Genomic DNA, 24572 nt, shown 5'->3' with positions numbered 1-24572 from the left:
GTACTGGCAGTCAAGAAAACAATTTGGTCATGTTTTAGAAATGAGATGGCACAGTGTGTCTTCCCTGCCCTTACTCCTCTTCTTAGCTTTAATTTAAGGGACCAGGACCTAATGGTCCTTGCAAGGTTTGAGGTACTAGGATCCAGACTGGGTTCTAAGCATGCTGACCCAAAATGGCATTCCAAACCTGGCATGCAGAGAAAATTCTTCCTCCCTTCTCTCAAAGGTTAGTGAGAACCTTGCTACTGAATCTGCTTCACTGACAGGAACATGTCCCTAAACTGTGAGCCTGAGCCCAAGGAGCCATCTTTACTGTAGCCAAAGCCAAGTGCCTCCCTATTCTTGCCATTCCCTCACTGTCCCAGTATAAACCTAATGCCATGGTTTTAGGATGTAGAGGAGTTGTGATTGACTGCTCAGGGATTTCTGATCTAGTAAATGTCACTGGTCCCTTGTCTTTTCTTTCTGGATGTCATAACAAGGTGGAAAAATGTCTTTAATTTTGGCTCTGCTTTCCAAGTACCATAGATGCATATACAACTGTTGAATCCTCAGTGACACTTAGAATATGAACTACCCAGGAATCGAGGAAATGTAGATGGTTTTAGTTCATTCTGTCTTGTGAACCACAAAAACACACCCCAGGGAGAGAGGACTGGCTGCTGTGGGCTGTCCACCATATTTAACATCTGAAAAATCATTGCAAAGTCATTGCAGATTTTTGTAACTCCTGATGAAAAGTTATGTGAGTATAGTTTTTCAAATGTTAAGACCAGGATTTTGGGCTGGGAATAGAACTAAGTGGTAGAGAACATGTCCAACATGCATGCGGCCCTCGGTTCTATTCTCAACATCAAAGAAACAGCAGTACCATGTGCCCACCACGGAAAACAAAATGGGATTTGTTTGATGAGTCACCGCTTCTCAGATGTCTATTATATACCAAGCACTCTGCCATTGCCACAAAGGAGACTACAAGGGTTAGAGTGTAGCTTTGAGGATAGAATGCACAGTGATTTAGCGTAGGAGAAAATGAGTTAATGTGTGCATACTTTGGTAGCAGAGAGGAGAGGGTGGGATTAACAATGTTAAGGGTGAAGAGTCCTGGGACTGGCTTTAAGAGATGGGCTGCATCTATCTAGGCTCAGCCCCAGGAGTGCTTGTGCCAAAGAACAGAGGTGTGGGCTAGCGTGGCTCAGCTGAAGGACCGCAGCTGGAATACTTCGCCTCCTCAGTAGAGCTCTGGTGTCTCAGCATTGCTGCTGTAGTGTGAAATGTGATTATATATGTAAGCATAGAAGTTCTTCTCATTAATAGGATTTCTGTCTTCTCAGATATTAAACTAACCATGAAGAGAAATATTATCAATACATGGCATTCCTTTGTAAATATTCCCAATGTGATCGTACCAGCCATTGAAAAGGAAATCCGGCGGATGGAAAATGGAGCGTGCAGGTGATTTTATGCACCTTCTTAGGCATTCTTAACACAATATCGTTGTAACTTATCTAGGTTTGATTTCAATCATATCATTTGTAACTTTAAAATGTATAACCTATTTGATTTAGTGAATTTATTTATACTCTGGGACAGTATAACTTGTTCATCACATGAAATTATGGTGTGTAGTTTCTGGAAACATCTATTAAGTGGCTATGACAAATACTTCTTTACTTATAAGTAGGATGTTTCCCCATGGGAAATATAAAATCTAAACAGATGATATTCCTACATAAATGTGAAAAAATATATAGAATATGAAATCTAATATATAATAGTGTAATCTAAAATAGTTAGCCATAAATGAATAGTGTGCTTGCAGGTATGTGTGTGTGTGTCTGTGTATGTGTGTGTATGACAGAATTTTCTTTTAATGGAGGGAAATAACAGAAGTGGCAGTTTATTCACGAATATTAAATGACCTAAAATTAGATACTAACTTTCTATTAGACAAACATTGACCTCTACCAATTGTCTACCAAACAATAGTGATGGGGGAGATCTAGAAAGTATATCTGAATCTTCACTGGGCACACATTGTATAGAATGCTATGCTTGTATCTCACTCTAACTAAACCTGTGCTGTGGATTAGCCTGAGAAGGGATGGTGAGGGATGGAGTGAGTGCTCGCTGTGCTCGCCTTGATGAGAAGTGGTGCTCCTCCAAGCCTCTGGTTGACACATGACCCTACTCACCCCTGCTTCCCTTTGTGTGGCAGCTCCTTTTCTGACGATGACAATGGCTCTCTGTCTGAAGAATCAGAGAATGAGGACTCTCTCTTTAGAAGCAACTCGTACAAAAGGCAAGGACCATCACAGAGGTGAGCAGGCGCATCCACCCTCAAGAATGTGTCTCTTAAACATCACCTGAGTGAAAAAACCTCTATTCCATCTGGAGAGTGGGCTTGACCGATGCTCTTGCCATTGAAATACCATGCAAGATCTCACAAGTCCTTTGCCACTTCTGTTCCTTACCTTTGTCCTCTCTTGGGAAGCTGTAGGTGTCTAGTATTCACAGCCACAGAGCTCCCAGTTAGAACTATGCTCCATCATGCTCCCTGAGACTAATGCCTGTTTCTAAGAAACTTTGCACCCAAATACCTCTATTGACCTAAGCCTGCAAGAAGAAGGGTCCCAGACAGCAAGATGTTGAGCGTGATGACTGGAGATGGGAAATAAAGATGAGAAACAATGACAAAAGGAGTAAAGGAGACTAGAATGTCTTGCAATAGCCCATGCCTATGCCAAGTGAGTTTATTAAGAAGTATAGCATTGTATATACGTTTTGTAGGAGGAAAACAGTCAAGGTCAGTAGAGCACTAAATCTGACAGTGTTGGCAAAGAGAACACAGGATATCTCAGACAGCCTTAGGATTGATAACCACAGCCCAGGGAGACGTTGGGTCCTAAGAAACCACAGCCTTGACTCCTTCAAGGCACTGACTCCAGTCTCTGACTGGCCTTGCTATGTCTGTTCCTGGACAAGGACACAGAATGAAGTTCCATTTGTTTTTTCATCAGGGCCTCCTAGAATGTGTTGGGTATGTTTAGCTCACCACACTCCCTCGATCCCTTGCTTCTCTTGAATGCATCCCTCAGCATTCTGAAATAACCATCTACAACAGGGTGGGCTATCATCCTCTAAACTGCTATATCCAGTAGAGCCCATTCCCAGGGGATGTAGTGTGGGATTAGGAGAGGGGAAGTGTAATAAAGGGTAAATAAAGCAGTCACACTCAAATACGGAGCCTGGAGGGCACTGAAGGAGTGTGGGACACTGTGGATCCGGGTTTCCAATTCTATGTAATGTATTTTCATTTTTGTTCTTTTCCCCTCTTTTTGCTTCTTTCCATTGACTAATTCGAGATTTCCACTCTGTATTTTTAAAACTCTTCTTTCCCATCTTCTTCTCTTCTCTGATTATCTGGGGTCAGTGGCATCTGTCTTGGTTTATTCAAGGCCAAGGGGAATGCTAATTTTTTTTGGTACGAACCTTGACCAATAGGTCTTTACTAACCATTTTGGTTCAATGCACTGCTTTCTGGCAAGCCGTGCTTCACAGAGGTTTTATATTTTTTTGAAATAGTCATCTGGGCAATGTTATGTAGTGAACAGAAAACTGCAAGTAGTTTGTCTTTTAAAGATAATTTGTTTGCCATGGACATGGTGGCCACTGTGACCCCCTGTATGTTTTTCCTTTTCCAGGCAGCAGCACTTGCCAGGTACTATGGCTCTTTTCAATGTCAACAACAGCAGCAACAAAGACCAGTGAGTACATCCACAGAAGAAAACTAAAGCAAGTCCAAAAGCTAGCAGTATCTAAATTAGAGATATAGTGAATACTCAGCACATGAAATAATTTAAGAGATGATGTTCTTTTATTTTACTACTTTATATCTTGAAAATTCATCTTCCCCTATTCAAAGTAATATGTATTTATTTTATTCATCTACTTGGATATATGTTTTTTTAAAGGTCTATGTTATATATGCAACTGCCTTTCCTTAGAACAACAAAAGTCATGAAACCCTGAACCATGGACCTTGGGGCACATCCTCCAGGAGGCAGCCTCTGACGTAGAGGTCTGTGTGCAGGCTTATTATTGGATGTGCCCTTTGGAGTGATACCTGGAAGGGAGTTGGGCGTGATAGAACTGGGCAGAGAAAGGTGCTGAATGTCAGAGAATAGGTTTGATCGTTTAGGAATTTGGGGACATGGGTCTGCTTTCAAGCTGCTGCCATGCTCAGGTAACAGACCTTGGCCTTTGCAGTCATACACAGACATTCAATAAGGGCAGCCCTAACAAGCTGGGAGACAAATTTTAAAGTGCTGATTTCCATTACCCAGGCCTTCGTTCCAAGGGATGGGAGAAAGTGAGTGGTGGTAACTAAGGCTTGGTGTGTGGAGAGTATGTGCCTGAAAGCCAAGTGTATCCTTGCTGCCCACCTGTGCCCTGCTCAGATCCACTCTTTTAGATAGGAAATTATGGGGCTGCTCCCTCTAAGGGTTGGGGCTGTTCTTTTGTCCCAGGGAAACGTATAAGAGGACAGTCAATGGAATGTAGAAAGGTCTCTGACAACTTTAGATGCTTTTAAGGTTTACACAGAAATTCCTTATCTGCTTTTATTGATTCTACAGCCACTCCTCACCAGTGTGCAAAACTTCTTTTGGTCTAGGAAAATGCAGACATTTATCTGGGCATCACGTTTTCCTTTGATCATGGTTACTAGACTTGTCCGTGCAATATCAAAGACAGGCTGGGGAAATTCCAAAGGATACCATAATGTGATTCTCAACCTTCTGAACTCTGCAATCCTTTAATACAGTTCCTCATGTTGTGATCACCAACCATAAAATTATTTTCCTTGCTACCTCATAACTGTATTTTTGCTGCTGTTATGAATTGTAAATATCTGATGTGCAAGATGTCTGATATGCAACCCCTGTGAAAGGGCCCTTTCACCCATTGAAGGGGGTGTGATCTTTATGTTGTGAACCACGGCCATAATAGATCATATGCCTGTCAGATAGTTTTCTACTTTCTTATTGCATAACAGCAGTGCTACCTACCTTTGATGATCAGGATCGTAAACTTTACAGTCTGATGATTCTTCTTTGCTAATTTGGTTCCTGGAATGAGGGGTACAAAGTGGCCAGAGGATAATTGTAGCTTAATGTTTAATAGCACTGTAACTGTGCCTTTTTGTAGAAGTATAGACCCTCCTTCATGAATTGAGAATCTGTAGAACCACAAAACCTAGATGTGCAGGGATTAGAAGTATACTTTCCCTACGTAAAGTTCCCTTAATTAAATACCTTGGTTCCTAGACCTGTGCATGCTATTCGTGTATAGGCATAGAGCACCACCTAATGACCATTCCTGTATGAATACATGCATGTAAACAGTATCCCAAATCATAGTCCCTAATCTTCAAGGCATCTGACTGTCTGGCAGCACGTCTGTGCCTTCGGAAGCTCACTCCATACCTGTAACACGTTAGGAACTTCTGAGTGGAGCAACATGCGATTGGACTATCGGATTTCAAGCTCAGTATCTGGACTGGCTAGTTTTACGTCGACTTGACACAAGCTACAGTCACTAGAAATAAAGGAGCTTCAGTTGAAAAACAATGCCCCTGTAAGATTGGCCCGTAGGCAAGCCAGTAGGAGATTTTCTTACTTAGTGATTGATGAAAGAGGGCCCAGTCCATTGAGAGTGGTGCCATTAGTGGGCTGATGGTCCTGGGTGCTATAGGAGAGTAGGCTGAGGCAGCCATGACAAGCAAGCCAGTGAACATCACACCTCCATGGCCTCAACATCAGCTCCTGCCTCCAGGTTCCTGCCCTGACTTCCTTCAGTGATGAACACAATATGGAAGTGTCAGCTTTCCTCCCTAACCTACTTTTGGTCATTATGCTTTATCATAGCCATGGTAACCCTAACTAACACAGTATCCAATGCCACATTTTGTTTGCTATAAAGTAGACTCAGTGATGCTGCACTGTGTTCTTTATAGGTGGGTCATACTTTAGAAATCCCTTAACAATAATACTGGTCAAGTTTGTGGCAAAAAGGCAACATATACCACAATATAAATTGGTTAGTATCAAAATATTTGAAGTCCTTTCTCTGTTGACAAAGTTCCAGTGAAGTTAATTTACCATCAAGTGCTTAATTTCCTTAATAGCTAAACCCTGAAGTCACATCATAACAGCAAAGCTACCTACATGATCCACATGCTCTGTAACTGGAAGGCTGGCTGTTCAGCAACAGCCAGAATAAGAAGTCATGTGTTGGGCCTTAAGATGGCCTTTACTTTTGTTGTCATGGAGGCCGCATTCATATTCACATTGTACCAGCATTGGAGATACCACAATGGGGGCTGGATTTATCAGCTAGCTGAATCCTGCAGTCTACTTGGTTGTTCTCTGATATGGGATATGAAGATTTTCAAATGTTCTGCTCATTAGTCTTTCTTTTCTCTAGAACTACTTTGCCTGATCATTCTTTCTTTTTTTCCAACTAGGTCCTTAACCAACTACTTAAGCCCTTTAGGATTGCCCTAATGGGCATGAATGCGTGAAACTTAACTTATTCTTAAGTTAGCCACATCTTTTTCTATAGCATATGAGTCGACCACATGGTACTTGAAGCCGTGACATTGGGGAGATTAACTCCTATAGGAGTTAATCTATAGGGTTGCAGATCCCCCCAGCTCCTTGGGTATTTTCTCTAGCTCCTCCATTGGGGGCCCTGTGATCCATCCAATAGCTGACTGTGAGCATCCACTTCTGTGTTTGCTAGGCCCCAGCATAGCCTCAAAAGAGACAGCTATATCAGGGTCCTTTCAGCAAAATCTTGCTAGTGTATGCAATGGTGTCAGCCTTTGGAGGCTGATTATGGGATGGATCCCTGGATATGGCAGTCTCTAGATGGTCCATCCTTTCGTCTCAGCTCCAAACGTTGTCTCTGTAACTCCTTCCATGGGTGTTTTGTTCCCAATTCTAACTCTTCCCTTTTCAACATTTGTTTTCTGTTAACTGGGGCACGGTTTGCTTGTTTGTCTGGATATGCATTTGCTTCTGTCCGTCCTAGGGGTTTCTTAGCACTGAGGCAGGACTTTAAATGCAAGGCTGAGAATTCTTGCGCAATGGAGAGGAAAGTAGAGAGAATCTGGGGCTAAAGTGATGTGGCTATGTGACAGATGCTGTTTTTCTCTAGAGAGCCAAAGGAGAAAAAGAAAAAGAAGAAGGAAAAGAAGAGGTAAGCCAGACGTTGCATCAATGCCTCTTTATGCTTGTCTGCCTGTGTGCTATTTGCATATGGTAACTACACATACTCAACTTTTCCAGCAAGGCCGATGATAAAAATGAAAATAAAAAGGACCCAGAGAAGAAAAAGAAGAAGGAAAAGGAAAAAGAGAAGAAAAAGAAGGAGGAGAAAACCAAAGATAAGAAAGAAGAGTAAGTATTTTTACTGGCATTGAAAACCGACATGAGATTGTAAAGCATTGTATATGTAGGTAAAAACTTCCCAAAGCAGAGAAAGAGCTTTGTAGCAGGGTGCCTCAGGTGAAGTCCTTAAATACTTAAGAAAAAACATTTTATATAAATTGCTATCCAACTTTTTTTAGGTTCCCTAAAACTAGCAAGTTTGAATTTTTCAATTTAAGAGTGTTGCTGCATTAGTGAATTCTCTCTCACATGCACTGATGAAGAAACCCTTCCCACTAAATATTCAAGTTAAGAATCACTGGGCTCTGAGGATCTCATCTGCCTGTAGAGGCCAAAATTAAAACTTCATAACTCCATTAACACTTTGACAAGTACCCCAAAGCCACAGTGCTTTTGGTAATGGCACAAGCGCATCCCAAGTGCTGGCTCTTGAGGAACTCCTTGTCAAGTAGACAACTGAAATCTAGAATTTCACACAGGGAGGGCAAAGTCATATTTGCAAAGCTTTTAAGGAAAATTCTTTTAGATCAAAAAGAACTTGTTCTCTCAATTTATTTATACAAAATAACCCATCAACCTGTAATAATTCAGCTAATTGCACCTGTTCAGAAAGTTGTTGAAGCTTTTGTAAGATGGAAAATTCTTAAAGATATAGGTTTGGTAGAATATTTCACATGTCTCTTTGATCACGTGTTTTATTCCTTTATTCTTTATGCCCGCTACAACTCTCAAAGATCATTCCTGCAAATATTTGAGCGAGTATTGTGCTATTGGTGCTGTGTTGCCCTTCTTTATGGACGAGATACTGAGTCACAGCTCCCATCCCTCAGAAGTGTAGTTCAGCTCATTTTGCTTCCAGATAGGGGGCAGGGAAGTGATGGAAAGCCACTGCCCTATTACCCTTAACCTTACAAAGGCCTGTTGGGAAATCTATAGCTTCCTGTAATTTCTGCCTTTATTTGCACTCCATAGCTAGGGAATAGGACTGACTGCATCTTTGTGGTAATATAGGGTTAAAATAAAAGTCATAATTCATTGTAAGACTGGTGATTTAACTATCTACTCACCCCACACACACACACTAACTAGCCAGCTTCTTCTGGTGAATATAATTATGGAGCTAATCTTCCTAAGTTAAGGGTATCCATCTTCTACTACATTAATTCTGGGTGATGGATTTAGCCATATTTGAGATGGTAAATACAAATATTTTTGTTTCTTAATAACTTTCCTTTTTATTCCTAATTGTTGCTAGGGAGAAGAAAGAAGTGGTGGTTATCGATCCTTCAGGAAACACATACTACAACTGGCTGTTTTGTATCACTTTGCCTGTGATGTACAACTGGACGATGATTATTGCAAGGTTTGAATATGTATCTTATGTGGATTTCAAAACACTTAGAAGTTTACTGCCAACATACTTTGACCTTAGGGCTCTTCAGAGCAAGAGAAAAGTAGGAAAGGATGGCTGAATCCTTCCCAATGTGTTTGCCTAAGGTTAGAATGTCTTTTATTCCTTTTTTTTTTTTTTTTTGGTTTATGGTTTTAGGTTTTTCTTTTTTTTTTTTTTAAAGATTTATTTATTTATTATATGTAAGTACACTGTAGCTGTCTTCAGACACTCCAGAAGAGGGTGCCAGATCTCGTTACGGATGGTTGTGAGCCACCATGTGGTTGCTGGGATTTGAACTCCTGACCTTCGGAAGAGCAGTCAGGTGCTCTTACCCACTGAGCCATCTCACCAGCCCGTGTCTTTTATTCTTAATATGCTTGGACATACAGTCCTGGGATGGGATGGGGATGAAAGTAGAAGAAGTTTTCAAAACTTCTGGTTGTTCAATCAGTAGGAGAAACTATAATTTTTGCCCTAGAAAGAAAATATTGCCCATAGTGAAAAATAATGAAGGATGTAGTATCTTGAACATCTTCGTTGTTCAAGAGTAGGAACATTTCCCTGAAACTTTTTGGGTCTAGATAGGGAATGCAAACTTTGTGGTCATTGGGCTTCACCTGATGAGATTTGACTTTAGTTGTAAGCAAATTTTTATGTGTGTGTATGTGTGTGCATATGTGTGTTTTGTTGTGTGTTTGTGTATGAGTGTGTCCATATGTGTGTTTTGTGTGTGAGTGTGTACACATGTATGTATATGTATATGGAGACCAGAGGTCAGCCTTGTGTGTCCTTGGGATGCTATCTACTTTGCATTTGAGATAGAACCTCTCATTGACATGGAACTAGTCCAGTATATCTAGGCTGGCTGGATAGCAAAATGGTATGGGATGGGGTGGGGAGGGCTGCTCCTCTCTGCTTCTCCAGAGCTAGGATGCTAAGCATATGACACTATGGCTGTTCTGTTGTTGATGCTGTTGTTAACGTGTTTCTGAGGAGTGAATTCAGAGCATCATGCTTACACAGCAAACACATTATCAATGAGAGGATCCTCCCACCTGAGACACTTTAGTTGTTGTTGTTGTTGTTGTTTCCAGACATGGTTTCTCTGTGTAGCCCTGGCTGTCCTGAACCTCTCCATTTAGACCAGGCTGGTCTTGAACATACAGATCTTCCTACTCTGCCTCCCTAGTGTTTGGGATTAAAGGAATGTTCCACCATGCCTGGTTATCTGATATCTATATAAACCCAACTAGTATTGGTGGAAAAGATATTAGAATTCAGAAGTGTGAGAAAATGAACCATAACCACCCAAAAGGGATTTAGGGAAACTCTGATTGACTAAATGTGTTCTACAGACCCTGCTAACTTTAGCATGTTGTATGAAAAAAATATACAAAGGGACCTTTGATTCCAAGTAGTCTCCATGTCTTTTATTTATACATTTCTTTCTTTTATAGAGCATGTTTTGATGAACTCCAGTCTGATTACCTGGAATACTGGCTCATTTTTGATTACGTATCAGATGTAGTCTATCTTGCCGATATGTTTGTGCGAACAAGGACAGGTAAGAATGATCTGTTTTGAGTCTTTTGAAATTTCTTGCTCTTATCTCTACCACATAATGACATTTCCAAACCCTACTGTTCTTCAGGATAAACTCACATCCTCGGTTGGGTGGCAAACATGAGTAACATGGTCTTACTCATTGGCTTAAGTCATTCCTGCTGATCCAGGAAGATGTTACTAGGACACCTTATTTTTTTTTCTTTACCTTTTATTTTTATTTTATGTATATGAGTGTTTTGCTTGCATGTATGTCTGTGAACTGTGTGCACCAAATGCCTGAGAAGGCCAAAAGAGGGTGTCAGGTCCCCTAGACCTGGAGTTACAAACTGTTATGAACTGCACTGTGGGTACTGAGAACTGAACTCACGTCCTCTGGAAGAGCATCCAGTGCTCTCATGCTCTGAGCCATCACCCCAGCCTCCTAAGTAACCTTGTTAATGTAGATTGGTGGTTTTCCTTCTTTACCCTATTCATTGGGCTTATGCCAGGCAGAAGAATAGAAAGAACAGACATATTTAGTCAATATTGGTGGGTAAGGGGCAATTGCTGCCATACATGGAGATACTTAAAAGGGCGCAAAGAAGCATGTCATTGATTTACAGAAGAGGCTTAATAAAGGTTTTATAGGAAACATAAACGGTGTAGTTCATGGGAGTGTATCAGTCAGTAGGGAGTACCAACCAATAGCTCTCTAGTGGAAGTGTGTTTAATAAGTAGGTGTAAGCTCACTGTTTCTACACAGCTCCCTACTGTAAAGGTAACAATTACACACAGCACAGAGGCCTCTGATAATCACAAAAGGATGCTCTCTAAGGGTCGGGGCAGGGTAAGTAGCCAGAGCTTCCTTACAGCTTTTGTCGCTGCTATGGGAGAAGAAATGAACTCTCCTTGTACTGCTGCAGCCCTAGGTTCATCACACAAGCCCCACAGCACAGAAAAGGAGATCTGAGGGGGATTAGAGACAGCCTGGAGGATGAGATTAAGACGTGAAAATGTAGTCTGAAGAGCTATTTACATCTCACGCTGAAGGTGAAAAACATAACCATGCCAAGCGTTGAGATGGCAGGGCAGGCACCTAAGAGTAGGGCTTGGATTCTGCCAAGGAATAGTCTGAGTTACTAAGCATCTTTTTAAAAAGGATTTATTTATTTTATTTATATGAGTACACCGTAGCTGTCTTCAGACACACCAGAAGAGGACCATGTGGTTGCTGGGAATTGAACTCAGGACCTCTGGAAGAGGAGTCAGTGCTCTTAACCACTGAGCCATCTCTCCAGCCCAGATTTATTTATTTATTTTATCTATGAGTACGCTGTAGCTATCCTCAGACACAACAGAAAAGGGCATTGGATAGCATTACAGATGGTTGTGAGCCATCATGTGGTTGCTGGGAATTGAACTCCAGACCTCTGGAAGAGCAGTCAGTGTTCTTAATTATTAAGTATCTATAACACCAGCTGCAATTTAGTCAGTTCTGAAGCTACCTGGAGTTAGTGAGACTCCACAGGTTAAGGGCTGGGCTCATAAGGTTCTCCCTGACTTCAGACATCAGACACATGACCCAACTTGCGTTTCTGCTCAAATAGCTCTACATTATGGTTCCTATAACCCCTCCCCAGGATCAGGTATTTGTTAGCATGGCACACTAACCATCTCCACCCCCAAATCCACACAATGGTTTATTCTCTTAGTAAAGGACATGATAAGTGGTATGGCTGGACAAGGAAATGCAGTAGCAGAGAGGACCAGTGTGGAAGGCCTTGAGAGTGGGGGCTTCTGTCTTCATGGTGCTGGGTTATGGCATCCTTCTAACTCTCTGCATTTGCTCTCTTACTTGCCTGCTCTCGGCTCGCCAAAGTTGGTGTTTTTATGGAAGGCTTTATCATATGGCAGTGACAGACTGTTAAGTTTCTTGCCAGCCCCTCTTCCTCTCCTGGAAGAAGTGGGGATGGAGTTGAAAAATCCCAAGCTTCTGAACATAGTGTGTTTTGTGACCAGCCACCCCTAGGAGCCTAACAAGAGTTGCCTGCCTCCATAGAACAAAGATACCCTTATCATCCAAGGAATTCAAAGCACTCTGGAGTTCTGCAGCAAGGGCTGAAGCCAAGACCGAATATTAGAACAAAGATACAGCTAGCACTTTGCTTTCTTGGGAAATCATAAAAATTGTTAACAATGGTATGCCAGAAATTGAGAACTGGAACCAAGTGTGTAACTTATCATATAATAATACTGCAGAATATAAATGCAACTCATCAAAGAAAGGATTTTACCTGGGTATGTAAAATCATAACAATCACTTTATTTATCTATCTATTTACCTCTCTGTATATTACTTTTATGTCAGGAGCCATCTAGGATAGGTTCAGGCTACCTGGTGGCCTTCTTGGAGGTGGCCCACCATTTTTGCATGGTCTGGGATGGGTGAGCTCAATGACAAGGTCCCAAAGAGACTTCATCTCAGGATCGTTTCTTGCAGCTGATATGCCTTTCCTATCATTATTAAGTTAAAATAATAATCCCTGGCCATTGGCCCACCTTATTGAGCAGATTTCCTGCAGATCATTATAGAGATAAGCTTTCATGAACTAATGCTGTTTAGATGAATTAATGATTCTATAGAATTCCTGCATTGATTCAAATAATTTTAGGAAGTTTTAAGAGATGGTTTTAGTTGCTTTGCTAGAAAGATGTAATAAGTTAAAATCAAGACTAGAATGTTCTCACTCCTTATAATAGTAAGTAAAGGCTATCACTATCACACTAAAAAAGGAAATAGACTTGAGACAAACCTGTGTTCAAGGAAAAACATTTAGGTCTAAGAATAAGTCCACAGGTGTGTGCTATAAGGCAAGGTCATATAAAAACTGTTGCTTTGAACTTATAATGAGCATTTGGAATGAAACATTGCTTTGAACTTAATATCAACATCCTTCTGTAATTCCCATTTTATGTAACATTTTATCTCTGAGGTAATTTTCTAAAGAACATTTTGTCTAAGAACGTATAGAAAGTCCAGAGAAAATAAATAAGGTTGTTGGTTGGAAGGTTTGGCTTGGGAGCTCTATGGCACCAACCCACTCATCCATTCATCCATCCATCCACCCACCCATCTATCCATCCATCCATTCAAATGTATATTTTGTCTGTTCATACATGTGTAGGTATATGTGTATGTATGTAATCATGCATGAATACTTGTGGAATTGATTGAGACAGATGGTCAGTCTCGACCAGATTGTGGGTGTGTGAGTATATGTGTCTGTGTATATTTGCCTGTAAAAAGCATTTTAATTCTTTTCCTTTCCTTCCTCTCTGGTTCACAAAGAGTTAACCAGCCTAGCCAGAGAGGCTTCTGACTTCCTGGACAGAGAAGAGAATGATAGCATTTAAAAAAACAAAAAACAAAAAACCAAAAAACCAAAAAACAAAAAACTTAATTCTCTGCTGATAGGCAACAGGTGTTAATTGCCCAAGAGTTCTTAACTACAGAGTAAGCAAGAAAGTTTTGGGGCTTTTAAAGAAGCTATCAGGAAGCATTCAGTATGGTTAGCAAGCTAGAAGGCCAGTGAGCACCAGTCTTTAAAACTATCTCGATATCCAATGCTGTGTCCCACTTCAAACCATTCCAGACCACACTGACTCCTGGCACTTTTACACTAAAAAGTATAATTTTTTTACCCCCTTTTCTCCTGCAATAGACTCTTCTCTAACCACATGTAGATTTGATCTTATAGGCTATTGTATCACTGCAGACATATTTATTGAAAAGTCTTTTTATTTTGGCCTAAACAAAGCTGATTAAGAGCGACTATAGAAAACAATCACAGCAGCATAATCAACAGACACAGTCTGTCTTGTCTCTCTTCTATTTTAGGTTACCTGGAACAAGGGCTGCTAGTGAAAGACAAAATGAAACTCATAGAGAAATACAAAGCAAACCTGCAGTTTAAACTTGATGTTCTGTCAGTGATACCGACTGATCTGCTGTACATCAAGTTTGGGTGGAACTATCCAGAAATCAGGTTAAACCGGCTGTTAAGGATCTCTCGAATGTTTGAGTTCTTCCAGAGGACGGAAACAAGGACCAATTACCCAAACATCTTTAGGATTTCAAACCTTGTGATGTACATCGTCATCATCATCCACTGGAACGCTTGTGTGTATTATTCCATCTCAAAAGCTATTGGATTTGGGAATGACACATGGGTCTACCCTGATGTTAATGATCCTGAATTCGGCCGCTTAGCTAGAAAATACGTCTACAGCCTTTATTGGTCTACCTTGACTTTGACAACCATCGGTGAAACTCCACCTCCAGTGCTGGATTCTGAGTACATCTTTGTGGTGGTAGACTTCTTAATTGGAGTTTTAATTTTTGCCACCATTGTCGGTAACATAGGTTCCATGATTTCCAATATGAATGCGGCCCGGGCTGAATTTCAATCAAGAGTTGATGCTATCAAACAGTACATGAATTTTCGAAATGTAAGCAAAGATATGGAAAAGAGGGTTATTAAATGGTTTGACTACCTGTGGACCAACAAAAAAACAGTGGATGAGAGAGAAGTCCTGAGATACCTCCCTGACAAACTAAGGGCAGAAATTGCCATCAACGTTCATCTAGACACATTAAAAAAGGTTCGCATCTTTGCTGACTGTGAAGCTGGTCTGTTGGTGGAGTTGGTGTTGAAACTACAACCCCAGGTGTATAGTCCCGGAGATTACATATGCAAGAAAGGGGACATCGGGCGGGAGATGTACATCATCAAGGAAGGCAAACTTGCTGTGGTGGCAGATGACGGAGTTACACAGTTTGTGGTGTTGAGTGACGGCAGTTACTTTGGTGAGATCAGCATTCTTAATATCAAAGGCAGCAAGGCTGGCAACCGAAGAACAGCCAACATTAAGAGCATTGGCTACTCGGACCTGTTCTGCCTCTCCAAAGATGACCTCATGGAAGCTCTTACGGAGTACCCAGATGCCAAAACTATGCTGGAGGAGAAAGGGAGGCAGATCTTAATGAAAGATGGTCTGCTGGATATAAACATTGCAAATATGGGCAGCGACCCTAAAGACCTGGAAGAGAAGGTCACTCGAATGGAGGGTTCAGTGGACCTCCTGCAAACGCGATTTGCCCGTATCTTGGCTGAATATGAGTCGATGCAGCAGAAACTCAAGCAAAGATTAACCAAGGTCGAGAAATTTCTGAAACCGCTTATTGAAACAGAATTTTCAGCTCTGGAGGAACCCGGAGGGGAAAGTGAGCTCACAGAGTCTCTACAGGACTGAAAAGCTGGTCAACAGCAAAAACCATGCACGGTGTGTGATCCTTTTGAGTGTTTGACCAGAGTCAACTGAGAATTGGGAGAAAGAGTCATCTGGGAAATTTCTCTACAGTGAAAATGTGTGTGGGTAGATGACACAAATCGTTTGTGTACTACTGCAACAAAAGTCTCATCTTCTCCTGGGATTTTTCACAATGGACACCATGCGAGGACATGAACTGATTAACGTGTCTGTCCCAGGATCTGTTTTTCTTCCCCACTGATGTTCCTTTGATGATTCTGTAAAAGTGAACGAGCACGTCCCCTTTTCAGGCCACTTGCACTGTTGAGGAGTCAAATGTACCCAGTGTCACTGCGTACCTTGTCTTTGAGACACAGTTATCAGAAGTAGAATGCAATAAAGTGAAATTGATTACAAAGCCAGAGTAAATGTGATTTATTTGAAGATTAAGTAGGGAATAAGTAATGTCTTGCAGAGCTTCAGGTCATTTTAAGGAGACTGGCCTTTGTGGTAATGTAAATCTGGGGGCTGGAGGGAAACTTCTTATGGATAGATGCAAAATAAACCATGTTGTAAGATAAGGAAATACATATGCACATAAATACTAAAATGTTTATTGCCATTGCAAGATGATGTAGGAAATGTTAATTTTAAGCAGTTCTCAGAATATTAAGGCCTGACACCTGTGGCTGTTATCTTCCTTTTATGTCTATGTAAGAAAAATCGACAAACGCAATACTGTTGGATGATTAACTAGGTCACGTGTCCTATCAGGAGACCTGAATGTGAGCCAGTACAATGCTTCTTCGAAAGTCAGAATATGAAGGCTTTAACTCAGTGGCAGGGTGCTTGTTAGCGAGTACAAGGCCCTGGTAGATTGGTAGAATAGATGGGGGCGGTGGTGAAGGAAGAAGGGGAGGAAGAGGGAAGGGGAGCTAATCCATTAACGTTATTCCTTCTACAGTTTGTGTAGTGCTCCTTTATTATCAGCCCGGATATGTTTCTTTACAATAGAGGAAATGTCTTACTCCTCAAATAAGTCTATTATACATGATATGTAACCTGGTTTCTACCTGAAACATGTCATGAAACACACCCCATTATGATCCTCCTCCTCCTCCTCCTTCTCCTCCTTCTCTTCATCATGCAGTAGTATAGGAACGAGTGCTACACTCCTTGCTTAGTTCTGGCTTCTGAGAAACATGGTCAGCATCAGGGTGAAAAGATGCTTTGAGTCTTTTCTGGGCTAGCAAAAATGCCAAGTGTCTTGAAATATCTTCAATCTCAAGCTGATGCTTGCCTTGGGCTGCTGATGGCTGATTGGTCAATGGCTTGAGGTAAGGAAGCATGCAGGTCTGTTCTCAGGATTCCTCTAGACAGAGGGCTCAGACAGGCTAAGATGCTGGCTCAGCCTCATTTGAAGGTTAAAAAAAAGACAGGATCCATGTGGCTTTGGGGAAACTCCTTTTAAGAACCTGGGTGCTTTGAGAAAATCAACAAGATAGATAGACCCCTAGCCGGACTAACCAGAGGGCACAGAGACGCTATTCAAATTAACAAAATCAGAAATGAAAAGGGAGACAACATCAGAAACCAAGGAAATTAAAACATCATCAGCTCCTATTAAAAAAAACCTATACTCAACAAAACTGGAAAATCTGGATGAAATGAACAATTTTCTAGACAGATACCAGGTGCCAAAGTTAAATCAGGATCAGATAAACCATCTAAATAGTCCCATAACCCCTAAAGAAATAGAAGCAGTCATTAAAAGTCTCCCAACCGAAAAAAATCCCAGGACTAGATGGGTTTAGTGCAGAATTCTATCAAACCTTCAAAGAAGACCTAATGCTAATACTCTTTAAACTATTCCAAAAATTAGAAACAGACTGAACAATACCCAATTCATTCTATGAAGCCGCAGTTATGCTGTGTATTCTCCCTTGGAGATGGAACAAATTCTGTCTAATCAGGATCTTGTCACAACTTCCTTTCATACAGGACTTCATAAGAGATTTCCTTCTACTTCCATCATGTTTAATATTCCAAATAGATTTTAAAAACTGGTTGAGTGCATATTACTTTTAGAAGACATCATGTATATTTAAGAGACATTTAACTATTATAGCTTTTTTTTTTTTTTTTTTTTTTTTTTTTTGGTTTTTGGTTTTTCGGGACAGGGTTTCTCTGTGTAGCCCTGGCCTTCCTTGAACTCACTCTGTAGACCATTCTGGCTTCAAACTCAGAAATCTGCCTGCCTCTGCCTCCCAAGTGCTGGGATTAAAGGTGTGTGCCATCACCGCCTGGCTATTATAGCTTATTTTGATGACTTAAAAAAAAAAAAAAAGAACCTGGGTACATGTGGAGGTGAAAGCAGGAACTCACCTTTTATCTATGCAGAACTCAGTCACATCTGGATATCAAAGAATCTTAACATTAGAAAAAGTATAGATGTGGCATGAAGATGAGGGAGTTTGGGACAATAGAGCGGGGAGCTAAGTTGGAAGTTGGCGTGTAAATTCTGATGACAGGTCAGCTGAAGGGGCTGAGAACCAGACAGTGAGTGTTTACCATGTCCCAACTCTTTCATGTGATGCCAGGCATGGTGGCGCACGCCTTTAATCCCAGCACTTGGGAGGCAGAGGCAAGCGGATTTCTTAGTTAGAGGCCAGCCTGGTCTACAAAGTGAGTTCCAGGACAGCCAAGGCTATACAGAGAAACCCTGTCTCGAAAAACCAAAAAAAAAAAAAAAAAAAAAAGAGAGAAAATCCCAAAGCCTCAAGTTGCACATTTCCCCTTTTAGAAATTATCTAGAGTATAATCCATCCCTGTTCTGCTAGCTAGCAATTTTATGTCAATTTGACACAAGCTAGAGTCATTTGGGAAGACGGAGCTTCAACTGAGAAAATGCCCCTACCAGATTGGCCTGTGAACAAACTTTGGGGCATTTTCTTGATTGATAATTATTGTGGGAGGGCCCATTTCACCCTGAGTGATGCCATTCTTGGAGTGTCTGAAAAAGCAGGTTGGGCAAGTCAGGAGGAGCATTTCAGTAAGCAGCACTCCTCTATGGCCTCTGCTCCACTTTCTGCCTCCAGGTTCCTGTCCTGAGTTCTTGTTCTGGCTTCCCTTAGTGATGGACTTACAAGCTGGAAGGTGAAAAAACAAAACAAAACAAAACAAAACAAACAAAACAAAACAAAACAAAACAAAACAAAACAAAACAAAACAAAACAAAACCCTTTCCTCCCCAAAAGTTGCTAATGACCATGGTGTTTTACCATAGCAATAGGAACTCCATCTAAGATGCCTTATTTGTTACTTTTTATCGCTGTGATAAAACCTGGTGACTATGGGGAGCAGAGGGAACTCTGAGTGAGTGTGTAAGGAACAAATGAAGTGCGAAGTGAATGTGTGTTGTTGATATACACAGAGCCACTGTCAAAGATACCACTATCTCAGAGTCACCACAATGACAGAAGCTTCCCTGGGTCAGGGAAATGGTAAGTTCTTCCCCTGGTCTATGTGTGGATGTTGACAGTTTGGGCAGAAGATGTGACCACAGCTTCCTCCTATGAGATGTTTACATGAGACTGCTCCCCTACAGAGATTCCCTATAGGCACAAGTTAAGAATGCCAGGGCCAAAAGAATGGGAATGGGTGGGTAGGGAAGTGGGGGGCGCTATGGGGGACTTTTGGGATAATATTGGAAATGTAATTGAGGAAAATATGTAATAAAAAAAAAAAAAAAAAGACTGCCTCTCTGGCCGGGCGTGGTGGCCCACGCCTTTAATCCCAGCACTCAGGAGGCAGAGGCAGGCATATTTCTGAGTTCGAGGCCAGCCTGGTCTACAAAGTGAGTTCCTGGACAGCCAGGGCTATACAGAGAAACCCTGAAAAAAGACTGCCTCTCTATTCATCTATACACAGTAAACCCACCCCCTTATTCAGCTACTACCTTCTCAATTCATATTATAAAACAAATGCATTGAGTTTTGGGTTTGCTGCTGGTGTATCTCCATCAGTGTGAAAAGCCCACTTGATCCTGGCTTTTTTGTTTGTTTTTGTTTTGGTGACTTTTTTAATTAGGTATTTTCTTCATTTACATTTCAAATGCTATCCCAAAAGTCCCCCATACCCTCCCCCCTCACTCCCCTACCCACATACTCCCACTTCTTCGCCCGGATATTCCCCTATACTGAGGCATATAAAGTATGCAAGACCAGGGGGCCTCTCTTCCCAATGATGGCTGACTAGGCCATCTTCTGATAAATATGCAGCTACAGACACGAGCTCTGGAGGCACTGATTAGTTCATATTGTTGTTCCACCTATAGGATTGCAGACCCCTTTAGCTCCTTGGGTACTTTTTCTAGCTTCTCCATTGAGGGCCCTGTGTTCCATCCAATAGCTGACTGTGAGCGTCCACTTCAGTGTTTGCTAGGCCCTGGCATAGCCTCACAATAGACAGCTATATCAGGGTCCTTTCAGCAAAATCTTGCTGGTGTATGCAATGGTGTCAGCGTTTGGAGGCTGATTATGGGATGGATCCCCAGGTATGGCAGTCTCTAGATGGTCCATCCTTTCATCTCAGCTCCAAACTTTGTCTCTATAACTCCTTCCATGGATGTTTTGTTCCCAATTCTAAGAAGGGGCAAAGTGTCCACACTTTGGTCTTCGTTCTTCTTGAGTTTCATGTGTTTTGCAAATTGTATCTTGTATCTTGAGTATTCTAAGTTTCTGGGCTAATATCCACTTATTAGTGAGTACATATCATGTGAGTTCTTTTGTGAAAAGGTTATCTCACTCAGGATGATGCCCTCCAGGTCCATCCATTTGCCTAGGAATTTCATAAATTCATTCTTTTTAATAGCTGAGCAGTACTCCATTGTGTAAATGTACCACATTTTCTGTATCCATTCCTCTGTTGAGGGACATCTGGGTTCTTTCCAGCTTCTGGCTATTATAAATAAGGCTGCTATGAATATAGTGGAGCATGTGTCCTTCTTACCTGTTGGAACATCTTCTGGATATATGCCCAGGAGAGGTACTGCGGGATCCTTCGGTAGTACTATGTCCAATTTTCTGAGGAACTGCCAGACTGATTTCCAGAGTGGTTGTACAAGCTTGCAATCCCAACAACAGTGGAGGAGTGTTCCTCTTTCTCCACATCCATGCCAGCATCTGCTGTCACCTAAATTTTTGATCTTAGCCATTCTGACTGGTGTGAGGTGGAATCTCAGGGTTGTTTTGATTTGCATTTCCCTGATGATTAAGGATGCTGAACATTTTTTCAGGTGCTTCTCAGGCATTCGGTATTCCTCAGGTGAGAATTCTTTGTTTAGGTCTGAGCCACATTTTTTAATGGGGTTATTTGATTTTCTGGAGTCCACCTTCTTGAGTTCTTTATATATATTGTATATTAGTCCCCTATCTGATTTAGGATAGGTAAAGATCCTTTCCCAATCTGTTGGTGGTCTTTTTGTCTCATTGACAGTGTCTTTTGCCTTACAGAAGCTTTGCAATTTTATGAGGTCCCATTTGTTGATTCTCGATCTTACAGCACAAGCCATTGCTGTTCTATTCAGGAATTTTTCCCCTGTGCCCATATATTCGAGGCTTTTCCCCACTTTCTCCTCTATAAGTTTCAGTGTCTCTGGTTTTATGTGGAGTTCCTTGATCCACTTAGATTTGACCTCAGTACAAGGAGATAGGAATGGATCAATTCCCATTCTTCTACATGATAATTGCCAGTTGTGCCAGCACCATTTGTTGAAAATGCTGTCTTTTTTTCACTGGATGGTTTTTGCTCCCTTGTCAAAGATCAAGTGGCCATAGATGTGTGGGTTCATTTCTGGGTCTTCAATTCTATTCCATTGGTCTACTACTTGTCTGTCGCTATAACAGTACCATGCCGTTTTTATCACAATTGCTCTGTAGTACAGCTTTAGGTCAGGCATGGGAATTCCACCAGAGGTTCTTTTATCCTTGAGAAGAGTTTTTGCTATCCTAGGTTTTTTGTTATTCCAGATGAATCTGCCGATTGCCCTTTCTAATTCGTTGAAGAATTGAGTTGGAATTTTGATGGGGATTGCATTGAATCTGTAGATTGCTTTTGGCAAGATAGCCATTTTTACAATGTTGATCCTGCCAATCCATGAGCATGGGAGATCTTTCCATTTTCTGAGATCTTCTTTGATTTCTTTCTTCAGAGACTTGAAGTTCTTATCATACAGATCTTCTACTTCCTTAGTTAGAGTCACGCCAAGGTATTTTATATTATTTGTGACTATTGAGAAGGGTGTTGTTTCCCTAATTTCTTTCTAAACCTGGTTATCCTTTGTGTAGAGAAAGGCCATTGACTTGTTTGAGTTAATTTTATATCCAGCTGCTTCACTGAAGCTGTTTATCAGGTTTAGGAGTTCTCTGGTGAAATTTTTAGGGTCACTTATATATACTATCAAAGCATCTGCAAATACTGATAGTTTGACTTCTTCCTTTCCAATTTGTGTCCCCTTGATCTCCTTTTGTTGTCAATTGCTCTGGCTAGGACTTCAAGTACGATGTTGAATAGGTAGGGAGAAAGTGGGCAGCCTTGTCTAGTCCCTAATTTTAGTGGAATTGCTTCCAGCTTCTTTTTTTTTTTTTTAAAGATTTATTTATTTTATGTAAGTACACTGTAGCTGTCTTCAGACACTCCAGAAGAGGGCGCCAGATCTTGTTACGGATGGTTGTTAGCCACCACGTGGTTGCTGGGATTTGAACTCTGGACTTTTGGAAGAGCAGTCTGGTGCTCTTACCCACTGAGCCATCTCACCAGCCCGCTTCCAGCTTCTTACCATTTACTGTGATGTTGGCTACTGGTTTGCTGTAGATTGCTTTTATCACGTTTAGGTATGGGCCTTGAATTCCTGATCTTTCCAAGACTTTTATCATGAATGGGTGTTGGATTTTGTCAAATGCTTTCTCAGCATCTAATGAGATGATCATGTGGTCTTTATCTTTGATTTTCTTTATATAGTAGATTACATTGATGGATTTTCGTATATTAAACCATCCCTGCATCCCTGGAATGAAACCTACTTGGTCAGGATGAATGATTGTTTTGATGTGTTCTTGGATTCGGTTAGTGAGAATTTTATTGAGTACTTTTGCATCGATATTCATAAGGGAAATTGGTCTGAAGTTCTCTATCTTGGTTAGGTCTTTTTGTGGTTTAGGTATCAGAGTAATTGTGGCTTCATAGAATGAGTTGGGTAGAGTACCTTCTGCTTCGATTTTGTGGAATAGTTTGTGCAGAACTGGAATTAGATCTTCTTTGAAGGTCTGATAGAACTCTGCACTAAACCCATATGGTCCAGGGCTTTTTTTTTTTTTTTTGGTTGGGAGACTATTAATGACTGCTTCTATTTCTTTAGGGGATATGGGACTGTTTAGGTTATTAATCTGATCCTGATTTAACTTTGGTACCTGGTATCTGTCTAGAAATTTGTCCATTTCATCAAGGTTTTTCAGTTTTGTTGAGTATAGCCTTTTGTAGAAGGATCTGATGGTGTTTTGTATTTCTTCAGGATATGTTGTTATGTCTCCCTTTTCATTTCTGATTTTGATAATTAGGATGCTGTCTCTATGCCATCTAGTGAGTCTGGCTAAGGGTTTATCTATCTTGTTGATTTTTTCAAAGAACCAGCTCCTCCTTTGGTTGATTCTTTGAATAGTTCTTCTTGTTTCCACTTGGTTGATTTCGTTCCTGAGTTTGATTATTTCCTGCCATCTACTCCTCTTGGATGAATTTGCTTCCTTTTGTTCTAGAGCTTTTAGGTGTGTTGTCAAGCTGCTAGTGTGTCTCATTTTAGTTTCTTTTTGGAGGCACTCAGAGCTATGAGTTTTCCTCTTAGAAATGCTTTCATTGTGTCCCATAAGTTTGGGTATGTTGTGGCTTCATTTTCATTAAACTCTAAAAAGTTTTTAATTTCTTTCTTTATTCCTTCCTTGACCAAGGTATCATTGAGGAGAGTGTTGTTCAGTTTCCACATGAATGTTGGATTTCTATTATTTATGTTGTTATTGAAGATCAGCCTTAGTCTATGGTGATCTGATAGGATGCATGGGACACTTTCAATATTTTTGTATCTGTTGAGGCCTGTTTTGTGACCAATTATATGGTCAATTTTGGAGAAGGTACCATGAGGTGCTGAGAAGAAGGTATATCCTTTTGTTTTAGGGAAAAATGTTCTGTAGATATCTGTTAAATCCATTTGTTTCATAAGTTCTGTTTGTTTCACTGTGTCCCTGTTTAGTTTCTGTTTCCACGATCTGTCCATTGATGAAAGTGAGGTGTTGAAGCCTCCCACTATTATTGTTTGAGGTACAAGGTGTGCTTTGAGCTTTACTAAAGTGTATTTAATGAATGTGGCTGCCCTTGCATTTGGAGCATAGGTATTCAGATTTGAGAGTTCCTCTTGGAAGATTTTACCTTTGATGAGTATAAAGTACCCCTCCTTGTCTTTTTTGGTAACTTTGGGTTGGAAGTTGATTTTATTCTGTATTAGAATGGCTACTCCAGCTTGTTTCTTCAGACCATTTGCTTGGAGAATTGTTTCCCAGACTTTCACTCTGAGGTAGTATCTGTTTTTTTTCCCTGAGATGGGTTTCCTGTAAGCAGCAAAATGTTGGGTCCTGTTTATGTAGCCAGTCTGTTAGTCTATGTCTTTTTATTGGGGAACTGAGTCCATTAATATTAAGAGATATTAACGAAAAGTAATTATTGCTTCCTATTATTTTTGTTGTTAGAGTTGGCATTCTGTTCTCGTGGCTGTCTTCTTTTAGGTTTGTTGAAGGATTACTTTCTTGTTTTTTCTAGGGCATTGT

At 40.9% G+C, this 24572-nt stretch overlaps 1 protein-coding gene across 1 annotated transcript; it reads left to right on the top strand.

Annotated features, from left to right (window-relative positions):
- The first annotated feature begins 1330 nt into the window (after window positions 1-1330).
- Cnga1 (cyclic nucleotide gated channel subunit alpha 1) lies at window positions 1331-15705 on the top strand. Its single transcript, XM_021163242.2, has 8 exons — window positions 1331-1455; window positions 2219-2320; window positions 3705-3767; window positions 7222-7263; window positions 7353-7463; window positions 8710-8817; window positions 10305-10411; window positions 14291-15705. The coding sequence occupies exons 1-8, from the start codon at window positions 1349-1351 to the stop codon at window positions 15703-15705; spliced, it is 2055 nt and encodes a 684-aa protein (XP_021018901.1). The 5' UTR covers window positions 1331-1348.
- Window positions 15706-24572: the final 8867 nt, after the last annotated feature.

This window comes from Mus caroli, unplaced genomic scaffold (genome assembly GCF_978045245.1).
Source record: "Mus caroli unplaced genomic scaffold, Mus_caroli_1 scaffold_4, whole genome shotgun sequence".
Lineage (NCBI taxonomy): Eukaryota > Metazoa > Chordata > Mammalia > Rodentia > Muridae > Mus > Mus caroli.
The sequence above is the reverse complement of the archived record's forward strand: the minus strand, read 5'-3'. Positions and strand labels throughout refer to the sequence as shown.